At 35.3% G+C, this 12,801-nt stretch overlaps 1 protein-coding gene across 6 annotated transcripts in view; it reads right to left on the bottom strand.

The window, feature by feature from the left end:
• The window catches only part of LOC108378752 (breast cancer anti-estrogen resistance protein 3 homolog), a 187,858-nt gene that overhangs the window by 142,070 nt on the left and 32,987 nt on the right, over positions 1–12,801 (bottom strand). For 4 of the 6 annotated variants that reach the window (XM_017635070.1, XM_017635077.1, XM_017635057.1 and 1 more), the window contains exons 4-5: positions 9,261–9,416; positions 8,856–9,036 (exon numbers count right to left, since the gene is read on the bottom strand). In XM_017635070.1, coding sequence (XP_017490559.1) covers positions 8,856–9,036; positions 9,261–9,416 — 337 coding nt within the window. Of the gene's footprint in view, positions 1–8,408; positions 8,484–8,855; positions 9,037–9,260; positions 9,417–12,801 lie in introns of those variants that run through there. The other 2 variants (XM_017635084.1, XM_017635114.1) reach the window with 2 other exon arrangements.

Below are 12,801 nucleotides of genomic sequence, written 5' to 3'. Positions count from 1 at the left end.
GACGATGTAAGGAAATGTTTACGGCCTTATTTATAAAAAATAACGTAGATTTAGACAGTTGTTTAATGTGACATTTTCATAAAACTTTTGTATTCAAGCAGCTTTTTAAATCTATGTATGTATGTACTTAAATTTTTATGAAAGTATTATTTCTCGCTTCTAATTTTATATAAAACTATTTGCAGTCATTAACCAACAAATAAGTTGTCGACAACAATAACTTAAGCAATGCTGCTATACGAAATAAAATTATTAGTGGCAAATCAAAATTTTGAAAAGTGCCGATTTTCACATTCGATAGTTGGACATGGTAGCGACGAGATGTACGTGCATTTTTTTCTTAAGAGCTGCATACTGATTTAAGAAATTTGTTATAGAAGCAAATTTATTTTCTATTTATTGTGCGTAATTTTATATGAATTTTTAGTTTTTCTTGAGAGCCTTTACAAATAAAAAAAATTTCGGAATATGTACATATGTACATACATACGCATCCATATAACTTGATTTCAAGAGAAACGAATTTTCATTGGGCACGTTCAGAAGGCGTTGTTGCGTACTTCGGATCAACTGAATAGTTGCGTGTTAGATGATCGTAATATTTTTCTGATCATTTGAGACAACATGTTGGTGTTAAGAATGATAGAATACAAGATTGCGCCAATCGAGCTGAGAGCAACTGGCCGTGACGTCAAAATATACCAGAATGAGAGAGCAAGACGAACTCGACAAGAAAAAGAAGAAGCATCGAACAAAAAGCAGTATTGCCAAGGTTTGAATTTGAAAAAGCACCAAATTTTTATTGGTGTATTTTATGGACTTTATATTACTACATAATTTTATTATAAGGATGCCGATTCAATTTAATAAAAATCAATGTTTCTTCTGGCATGATTGAAGGGGCTGCACATATTTCGTTGTCGCTTATGATTGTCACTGTGCCATGATTTTGTTTAAATTTTTGTAAAATTGCTTAGCACATTTACGATTACTATATATTTTGCTTCCATTTTTTTAAGATTTTCTAATTTGAAGTCTTCAAACTAAAAACAAAAGCACCAAAAACGCACCAAGCACAAAACTCAAAAATTTTCGCGTTTTGAATTCCCACTAAATTTGGTGCGAAAAGCATAAAGTTGGCAACAGTGAAAGTAAACAAAAGTATATTATGACGTCAGCGATTGGGTGGATGCTGTCAAATCGACGAAGAGAGGATTAGCGGTCCGCGAATGGCGCGACCTTTATTTTCTGGATCGTGATTCCTGTCCATAGTTTTATTTAGATACCACAAAAGTATATAGAGTACAGTAGAGTACTCTACTGTCAAATACTTTTTACTCGCAGTAGTTGCGTAAGGCAAAGTAAATACTTTACGCGTCTTGCTATTGATCGGTAGTTTACGTACGCTTGCAGAAACTGGTTTATGCTTACTCACACTTGACCCGAACGATGAGAGTAAAGGAGGGAAGTATTTGCGCGGCGATCGGATGTCTTGTTAGGCCGTTTAAATGGAATTGCGCAGGAGTTTAGTATACATAACCATTGTTTTGCGTACAACCCGTACAAATTAATAGTAGAGGGCGCTCTTATTTGTGATTTGCAGGTGAGCAGCGCTGTTATGTAGGCATGTATGTTAGATTGTATAGGATTTTTAAAGTCTTGCAGTTCCCTTTTTTTAAGAAGTGTTTAAACTTTTTTTCTGCCTAAGACAACGAGAGGCCCTAAAAAGTGCTAAGCAATTGTGCGGCCAGATTTGGATTCAGCACCAAGAAACGATGTTTTTATTCAGGTGGTAAAAATATCTAAATTTGTACAAATACATAATTAGAAAAGAAAAAAAGAAATACTTAACTTACGCGAATAGAATTCATCAAGACTAGGCACTAAATAATTTTTTTGGCGTTTTAGTTTTCAAAAAGCACTAAATCTAGTGCTTAAAGCACCAAGTTGGCAAGTATGTATGTATGATATGATCAGCGTTGCCGTTTTGGTCCGATTGGACCAAAATTGGTAGGTTCATTCTCCTTTGGTAGCTTGGTTGGTTTGATGAACCGTTTGATAGGCAAAATTTTTTTGAAAAAACAACCAAATTGAGCATTAAAAGTTGTTCGCTTAATTTACGTTTACACGTTCAAAACATTGCTTTCACTTTGCTCACACGTATAAGATTTCTTAGTTTTTTTCCTATATTTTATCAAGCAGACAATTTTCTGCAAACAAAAACTCACTTCCCAAAGCCATGACCGATTGGCTGTTGAAATAGAACCAGAAATAGTAGTCTTGAAAGAAAAATTTATGATAGCCAATTTGCAAAGTGAAACGAATTTAGGATTTTTTGCATAAATCTGTGATTTTGTTTTTTCACACACCNAATAGTAGAGGGCGCTCTTATTTGTGATTTGCAGGTGAGCAGCGCTGTTATGTAGGCATGTATGTTAGATTGTATAGGATTTTTAAAGTCTTGCAGTTCCCTTTTTTTAAGAAGTGTTTAAACTTTTTTTCTGCCTAAGACAACGAGAGGCCCTAAAAAGTGCTAAGCAATTGTGCGGCCAGATTTGGATTCAGCACCAAGAAACGATGTTTTTATTCAGGTGGTAAAAATATCTAAATTTGTACAAATACATAATTAGAAAAGAAAAAAAGAAATACTTAACTTACGCGAATAGAATTCATCAAGACTAGGCACTAAATAATTTTTTTGGCGTTTTAGTTTTCAAAAAGCACTAAATCTAGTGCTTAAAGCACCAAGTTGGCAAGTATGTATGTATGATATGATCAGCGTTGCCGTTTTGGTCCGATTGGACCAAAATTGGTAGGTTCATTCTCCTTTGGTAGCTTGGTTGGTTTGATGAACCGTTTGATAGGCAAAATTTTTTTGAAAAAACAACCAAATTGAGCATTAAAAGTTGTTCGCTTAATTTACGTTTACACGTTCAAAACATTGCTTTCACTTTGCTCACACGTATAAGATTTCTTAGTTTTTTTCCTATATTTTATCAAGCAGACAATTTTCTGCAAACAAAAACTCACTTCCCAAAGCCATGACCGATTGGCTGTTGAAATAGAACCAGAAATAGTAGTCTTGAAAGAAAAATTTATGATAGCCAATTTGCAAAGTGAAACGAATTTAGGATTTTTTGCATAAATCTGTGATTTTGTTTTTTCACACACCAAGAAAAGATGTTTGATATGAATGGAATTAATCTCAAAGGTATTTAAATTTTTTACAAAAGTTTTTATACAATACGTCAATTCTTTTATTTATAGGCCCTGTTAACAATAATATGTGTAGTTTTAATTTTTACTGTTAATTTTTGTAGTTAAAAACCCCGTAAATTCAAGAAGTCTAGCTTTAATGATGAACAAAATTTTGGTAGTTTGGAAACTGATTTGGTAGGCATTTCGGTACTTAAAAATATTTTCAAGTGGCAACACTGGATATGATCCTCTTCGTGCGTCTTACGATAATTGACGATTGACTGATGCTTTGCTAGTACTTCGGCAAAGCAAATCAAATCAGTTGCTGCTGAGACTTCACTGCGCAATTATTCGAATAATACACAAATAAAATGTTTTGGGAGGAATGGGAAATACATTTTTTTTTTGCATAGAACACGTGGATGGGTGTGCGCAATGCGTTATCTGCTATCGCAATGTTATGTCTTGTTTAAAAAGACATTACAAACTTAGGGCCGGTTGTTCAATATCTGATTTGCAGAAATCGGAGGTATGTAGAAGCTCCGGTTAAATACAACGACTGCTTTATCGATCACATGTTATAAGCATGGTGACGAAAATGTCGATAATGATGTTTAACCTGCAAGTAGTGATAACCAGACATTGAACAACCGGCCCTAAGGGCCGGTTTCTCTATCTCCGGTTAACACTAATCCCCCGGTAAACATCGTTACCGACCTTATCGACTCCCTGTTATATGCATGGAGTTAGAACGTCGATAACAATGTTTAACCGGGGAGTTAGTGTTAACCAGAGATGGAGAAACCGGCCCTAAGTCTGTTTCAATAGCAGTCCGGTTTACAGGATTTATTCAGAACTTACAGGAAGTCGTTCCTATTGACATAAAACCTGTAAGTGGGAACACATTTTAGAGAGTAACTGAGCAACTGTTCCTAGTCAGAAGTTACAGGATTTAGTCCGGAGTTTCTTTTCCTGTAAGTTCATGAAAAGTGTCAAACGATCAGCTGATTTACATGTGCAAGCAAAAACAAACAGCGGTGAAAGAAAAGTACCTTATATTTGTAAANTTTTTACAGGAAATAGTGCTTTTTGCGTTCCTATGCACTTCTGCATCTGTTCTCCTTTTACTCTCATTTGAGAGAGTAAAATTGTAGTTTGACAGTTCCACAGGTTTTAGTCCGAAGTTCAAAGGAACAGACTAACTGTGTCATAGTCATTTGGAAAAGGTGAAAGAGGGTCATCGAGCACTGAAGCTTTTAGAATTAAAAGCAGCGTTCTTTATTAAATTTATGATTGGTTAAAGTAATATACATCAAAACGAAAATTATCAATGTCTATTAGAAAATGATTCTCTATCCGAAAATGATAGATCATTTCTAAAAAAAAGCATCTTATTCCGTCGCTTTGGCTTTATTTAGAATTTCTAGAAAAGTTGTAGGTATGCACTTTTATAGCCCATTAAATTTTAGTAGCTCAAAGTGCAAATTTTAAGCGCTAGGAAATCGCGTTGATTTTTTATGATTGGCAATTTCTTTTATATGAAAGAAAATGCCTAGCAACCTCAGCAAAAAAAGATAAACAGTAAGTAAACAAAAATATAAATAGCCAAAACTGGTCAAAATGTCACTTAACTTAATCAGCTGACCATATGTGCATATAACATATTCATAAATTTATTTATTTGAATCTACCACATTGTTTTGGAATGTACCACAATTTTTCATGCTTATTTATCACTAAGAAAACTTTTAGTGTCCGAACACTCTCAACAGCTACTGATTTGATTTGCTTTGCCGAAATACCAGCGAAGCATCAGTCAATCGTCAATTATCGTAAAGCTGGGATCACACGATTTGTACATTTGGCTAAAAATTTGTCAAATTCGTAGACAAATCATGTGAACGCTAAATTACATTTGTCATTTATCAGAAAAGCCAAATATTTGCCTTCTTGTGGCAAATGAAAAACAACCCTGGTGGCCAAATCGTGTGAACGCAATGCTGCTACATAAGCCAAATAAAAATTACGCAAATGACCAAATATCTGATTTGCCACTTGATGACAAATGCCAGTGACAAATATACAAATATTGTTGAGCGGTATTGCCATTTCGTGCTTGTGAACCTTTGTATTTTGCAATTTTGGTAAAATATTAATATANATTTCGTGCTTGTGAACCTTTGTATTTTCCAATTTTGGTAAAATTTTAATATTTAATATAATATTCGTATCCGAAAACTACCGAAAAATATCACGTTATTTGAAAACAATAATTTTAAAATATTTGCTCAAACTGAACATTTGAAAACATGTACATATACGTATTCGACAGTAGCTGAGTGTGCAGAGAAGCGTGCGACTATTTTTAACCTTCATGAAGTTCCAGGCTCTTATGCCGGCAGACGAACATATTAGAAGTATAATTAATTTCTGAGTATAATTAACTATAAAAAAGCATATTTGAAGTTCAGAATGAAAAATTTCAGAAAACCAACCGGAAAAGTATTCGTTTGACAACCCTTCGTGGCACTTTACTATTCACCTTTCTTTTAGTTTTCGGATCTCATTCAGATCTTTCAGACAGGGCGTTTTTGAACTGGCTTCCGAGATAGGTCGATCTTCCACTCAGCCATCGATATGCAAAATTTAAATTTTTAACTTTTTTTCATTTTACATTACGACTTCTCCGACTATTTTGTTAACTAGTATAATACATAGGATGCCCATTCTCAAGACAAATTAACCATATATAAATGGTTGTAAACAACGAAATGTTTTCTCTTTAATGGCATATGTAAGTAGTTTGCATCGGGCAAACAGAAATAAAGTTACGAGCTAGTTTATGCTTCAACCTATGAAAAACGCGTTTTTTACCTTCAGCCCAGATTTTTAGGGTGTATTCAAAATTCTGAGTAGCTGTGCGTACATATTATTTTTGTTTATTTCACTTCAAATCTCACGAAATCATAAATGCAAAAGTATTTATTTACTGCTGTGCGTAAATGTGTGCCAAATCATTTGGATCTTTGGCAGCGACATCGTCTGATCGCAAAACAAATCATTTGTACATCGCTATCCAAATGCGCAAATGTGGACAAATCTAAATTCGGCATTTTGTGTACAAATATATAAATCGTGTGATCCCTGCTTAAGACGCACGAAGACGATGATAGTATACACCCTGTGGGGAAAATCTCTAGTTCTGAACTGGTGCGCTTCTAGTTCAATTAGACCCAGTACTGGTTCGCGATAAATCTCTTTTGCATGCAAGCAACTGGCGAATTTAACATGGCGATGTCCTAGGAAGTGTCAATTGCCCCCCGCTGCATCCCTTTTTCGTAAGTTCCGAACTAGTCCGAAATTCTATAGGTCCGAACCAGTTCTAAAATCGACAGACGAAAGAAAAAAGTATCATGATTTTTTAATCTTTTTGGTTTTTCCGTGTGTGCGATTTTAAATTGTTTTGGAAGAAATGTGTTTTCAATTTGAAATTAAATTTGTTTGAATGATTGTAAGAAATGTACGTTTACATACCTTTAGCTGTAGCTGAGTTTGCAGAGGTGCTCGCTGTTATTTCTTAGATTCCAGACTGTCCCAAGATGTTGAAATGTTAACACAAATTTTAGTTTTGTATTACCAAGCTATGAAAAAGCATCTGCGAAGCACAGAATAGAAGCGTATTTGAATGAAAAAGCCGCCGAACACATATCTATGTAAAGTAAACAAGCCACCCGCTGCATCCCTTTTTCTATAATTCCGAACTAGTTCTAAATTCGACAAATAAGATGTAAATCGTTCTGCATCCCTTTTTCTATAGTTCGGAACCATTTCTAAATTCGTCAGTTTAGATATAGATTTCTACTGAAAAAAAACTTAAAAAAAATAGTTTTTTAAAAGTACCACTTTTCGCCGATTTTGGACTGGGGATCTAGTTCGTATCGGACTAGTTCCTTTTTGGCTATAAAGACCTAGTACGGAACTAGAAATTTGATTCACTAGTCCGCGGTTTCCCTACAGGGCATGTATCGACGTCGCAGCAAGCAGCATTTTGATGCTCAATTACATGTGTTGGGAAAATCAAAAAATGCCCGCCTACATTTGTCCCAACTAGAAGTCTCAAGTAAATTGCGAACTAGACTATTTATTTCGCCATATCCAACTCTGCCACTTGGTCACTATAACCAAATTTTGGTTATTATAACTAATCCTTTTTCTGGGTGTAACCATTATACCACTCCTCCAAATTCATGAAAACCTTTTTGTTTTTAATATTAATATTTTGGGCTACCTAAAATTTTGAAGTAACTGTAAGGGTGATGTTACGCAGACGATCATATGATCCCTGGTCACGGCACTTTTCTCTAATTTTTTCCATTCTTACACTCTTTGACCAACATGGTGTTATGCAGAGAGTCAAGTGACCAGCGTATTTCTTTGTCTCAGTTGTATTTCTTTGGCCTATTTGTTTTACTACTTTTTACATTTGTGTATGACGAAAAAAATAAGAAACGGTATATGTATGTGTATAACAACATGTTAAAAGCAAATAAAACAAGGTTTGCTAGCATTAATTTTATTCTACATATCTACTACTTTGTATACATCTGCAGCAAAAATGTACCATTCTGCTACTAAAAGGAGAAATAGTATGACAAATACTACATTTCGCTACTAAAAGGAACAAATAGTAAATTGTATTCACAAGCCAACCCTCTTTTGATTAGTGATTCGGTCTCAGCCGGCTGGTCAAATTTTAACCGATTGGTCATGCAGTTCAGTTCTCTCGCTCGCTCTTTCGTTGTGCAGTGCAAGCAACAACAGTTCGTGACCAGGAATCATATGTTCGTCTGCGTAACATTGCCCTTAGCAACACAAAGAGCGGTCCTACTTTAAAACGTTCCGAGCACGTTAATGCTAAAAAATATAAAATTTTACGATCAGATTGGTTTAAATGATATTAGTGTTGCAAATTACATATACTTGTTCAGTAGAGAAAATTCTCTAAACCGAGAAATCTGTGCACGTTTAATAACTGGAATGCAATGACAAAGCTTCCGGAGCTATCGGCTTGTCAGCTGAACTACTCATGTGCAGTGGCGAATAGTTGATAAAAGTGTGGCTTTAGACATAAACCTAAATAAACCTAATTCAAGATGCATTAGGAAAGATCCTCGAGAAGAGGACAGATAGAAAGATCAAAAGAGAATTACCTATACGTCACGATGTCTGAAATAGGAATCACCGCGAATCTAAAATGAACAATATCACTCCGTTGCTTGGTGAAATTGGAATGGACCACTTTGACCCATTCGATACCAAACCAAGTTTCAGAGACTCTCTACCGTGCGACTTCTTTAATTTGATGGAGGAAAACATAATCACAGCTGCAGAATTGAATGGCTCAGGTACAATACTTTAACGTCGTATTTGTTCTGCTTTTTCCAAGTGGAATGTGAAAACAAAGCAAAGGGTCTAGATGTGTCATGCCATCAAACAATTCGTCAGCGCTTACGCACCTCGGCACTCACTTCATTTTTGACAGTTATAATTTCAAAAGGTAGAAGCCTTCGGTTATTGCCTGACAGCCTCGAAACTCGAAGTTATAAATATTAGTTATAGCGAAATTTACAAGTTGATTTGAACCAAATTGTACTTACATCATATTAGTATTACCGAAAGTCAATCGTTTCGATTCTTTAGTGGATTTCAAATTTGCAAATGAGCTACGATTATTGCTAGTGCGATGCAACGTGCCATATAATTCACTAACATCGCTGGATAAATAAACTGGTGGGCAAGAATTTTTTCGTTTGGCCATCGTGCGCGGCAAAGTGGACACTATAAATAAATATAAAATTGAACGATATCATTGAAGTGTGTACATGTTTGTTGTTAAGTGATCGCCTTTAATTAAAGTTAGATAAATAAATAATATGCTCTTTGCGCAATGCGCTTTATAATCAGCTAAGCATTTAGGTTAGTAAACACTTAATCCAATTATTTTTTTGATTGTAAATATACAATATGGATGTATGTATGTACATAAGTATGTGCATACGAACCTTCGATATTTACCGACTGGCGCCGCTTGGCCTGCACAACCACTAGACTAGACATCATTTTTGCGAGATGGCCCGGTTGTCGTATGCCTTTGTCTTTCAAATCAGTTTCGGTCAAATCCAGAATATCTTCGACTGTATTATACATTTGAAAGTTGCCTGAAATGGATTAGTATTCATATGGTTACTTATAGAAATTAGGTTAAACGTTCTCTGCCAATGTGTTTGTCAGGATTTCTCTGAGAAGCAGATTATGTTTATATCAAAAAACTTCCTCTTGAACTTTATTTATAATCTATATGAATGAAATCCCATACAAATCTATTCCTCCCTACTTTTCCTATGTTTTTCAACCGATTTGAATGATTGTTCTTTTGTTCGAAAGGTGTTTCAAATAAGAGGTGCCAATTGGATTTGTTTATTTCCGGTAGGTGGTGCAGGAGTCGAGTTATTCCGAAAAATTTCATTTATGGTCCGATTTGCTTCAAATTCAAAATACATGTTACCAGCGTCACGAGAAATATATTTGCAAAAAATGGACCCGATAGGTGGCTCCAGAACCAGGTGGGTTACTGGGGCAGCTGCACATCTCTAGACTCAAGAAATTATCCACTATCTTCTTATTTATTGGCGCTGTAACCGCCTAAGTGATTTTGGCCAAATATAGAACGCCTGTCATTTCTCTTCTGTGCCGAATGACGCCCATTAGAAATGCCAAGTGAAGACAAGTTCTTCTCCACTTGGTCTTTCCATCGCAGTGGGGGCCTCCCTCTTTATCTGCTACCACCAGCGGGTACTGAATTGAATACTTTCAGAGCTGGAGCGTCGCACACTGGTCCCAAATCAAGAAATTATGGAATTAGGGTCAAAATTCAACGAATCGATCTGATTTTTTTTCTGTGGACTGCTTACGCAATTATAAATAACTTTTATTATTAGCAACTTTGCAAAATATGGCATACTTTTTAAGAAAAAAAATTATTATTTTTTTTATATGGAGAAAACCCCATTTTTAGAATTTTAAAGCGCACTAACCACGGATCCGTAATGCGGCTTATGGCGCATTGTAAACGGTCATATTGTCCACAATTTCTCTATAGAAACCTATTGCATAAGTCTGCGACCCTAAAAAAGACAGACAATTAAAAAAAATTTTAACAGCAATATTAAAATTAAAGGCATTATAGGGTTAATTACAGTAAATAACACAATAAACTATAAATTAAGACTATCTTTGGATCTGAATCCGGTGGAAATTCGTTTTACTTTGTATACGGATATTTCTTGTGGAGATTTTAAATTTTTTTTAACCGCTTAAGTTTCTTCCGTCAGATACACATGTATGCATTTTAAAATACAAGTAGTTTATATGTAAGTCGGTATATCATAAAATATACTAAGTATAATATAATCTATGGCCTTCAAATAGTTACACAGAATAAAAAAAAATTACCAATCGAGCCTTGGTTTCACAATTTCCTTGAAAAGGCGAGCAAATGCTTTTGTGTGCAAATAGCCTTTTTGCCTGAAGTTCTAGGGGTATGTTGAGATCTTGTAAAAGCTCTCTACCTACCCTTTGTTTATTTACCATTAATAATCGCTTAGTATATGCTAAAGGCATATTAAGGAAAATAGACAATACGGTGGTTTTGAAGGCGTTTCAGGTAGGATAACTACTAGCATTCTAACGAAAAGGAAAAAATATACCTTTCCAGATTCTTCGAAACATTCAAAGGTATATGCGAAGATTGAACGACATTCCTACTGAATATAAAGTATTGCCACACTAGTCCCAAATCAAGAAATTATTCAATTAGGGCCGAGATTCCAAGAATCGATCTGATTCTTTTTCTGTGAACTTTTATTATAAGCAATTTTGTAAAATATGGCATACTTTTTAAGAAAAAAAGATAAGTCTACGACTTGAAAAGATACAGGAACTTAATAAAAATTTTAATAGCAAAATTAAAGGCATTAGATAGTCTTTAACCGAGTTAATTACAACTAAGAATACAATAAACTATAAATTTAGACTAGCTATGCAACTGGATCCGGTAGAGATTCGTTTTCGATCTCGCGCAGGTCGTATGGAACTTGGTATTTGAGCATTTCCACTGCTTCTGGAAACATCTCTTGACTTTTCACTTTACTAAATTTTGGTTTTATGTGCGTTATATAGGGATCTGAACTTATCAAAAAGTTGTGCAGGATATCTTCGTTGGTTTGTATTCGGCCAATCTTTCGCGAATGTCTTTCCCTGACCGCTTGAAAATCTTTATTTCGTGCTTCAGCAGCTTCTTCCGACAGCATTCCAATTGGTATAAAGGAGTAATGTTGGCAAATATCTGCACCATGCTCTAATAGCTTATGAACACTAGCAGGCATGTGGTACCAAGGGTACAAGCTGACATATAGTTCCGCTGTTTCTTTGCAAAATTGTCTATTTTTTTCTGTTTCAATATTTCTCCCGGAAGCAATAGCTTGCAAAATTACAGCAAATCGCTTTATTAAGCGACTGTCTACACCCGTAATCTCTGCAGACTTCTCGTAATCTCGGAAGAACCTCCTGGCTGTGTTGCCGTCATTTGTTGTACCGAGGCCTAGCTTTACAATATCTATCAGTAATCCCGTGACAGTAAAAAATTCTTTCTGGGTCAAGTATTTTTTTGCTTTTTGGAGTACTTTATCTTCACCTCTAGCTGCCCATTTCTTGAAGTCCATATTGTGTGATATGTGTAAAATACACTCCATGCATCTTATCCACATGTGAAGTGAAGATAATCCATATTTGTATATGTCAACATTCACTGGCTTATTATAAACAAGATCCAAGTTGTTCATATCCTTAGGCGTGGTAAGGCAAATATTGCAAGTGGCAGCAGACTGGGTCTCCGGAAGTGCCGTAGCTACTTTTCCATCGATCATTGTCAAATACAAATTGTGAATAATTTCAAATCCGCCTGATTTAGTGGGCACCAAGTTCGCTATTTCTTCGCTAATTTCCGCTTCCACTTGCTGAATGTACTCCTTAGTTTCTTGTTTAAATTGAAACATAACGGGTCTGCAGAGGTTTGTTGAAGAAGGACGTGGATTTTCCCATACGATAGCATCACCACGCACAAGACGCAGTGGGACATAACTGACCATAAAAGCAGAAGACTCATTTGTAATGTCACTTGTGACCGGCTTTTGTTTATAACAGCTCGTATTTGCCAACAAGTTTCATAAATTCACCGTTGTCATTTATATTTGCCACTCTCATGATGTTTTCAGCTGTTAAATCCAAAATTGCTTGTAGTTTTATCTGTGCTCCTGATTCAGTGATAGTTATATCTTCTGGTGGCGGATAGCATTCCTTCTTCTTCTCAATTAACTTTTGATAAGAAGGAAAAGCCACTATATCCTTGTCGCTTAAAAAGGTCCTTAACGCCAAATACTGCCATTTCGATAAGTTTAACGCCGTCACAAGATCCAGAGTGTCATCCTCAGGAACAGTTTTTTTATTTAAAGATGTGAATAAAAAATCGTGGACATCTTTTACTTT

This window comes from Rhagoletis zephyria, unplaced genomic scaffold (assembly GCF_001687245.7).
Source record: "Rhagoletis zephyria isolate East Lansing unplaced genomic scaffold, Rhagoletis_zephyria_1.1 Rzeph_scaffold_00119, whole genome shotgun sequence".
Taxonomy (NCBI): domain Eukaryota; kingdom Metazoa; phylum Arthropoda; class Insecta; order Diptera; family Tephritidae; genus Rhagoletis; species Rhagoletis zephyria.
The sequence above is the reverse complement of the archived record's forward strand: the minus strand, read 5'-3'. Positions and strand labels throughout refer to the sequence as shown.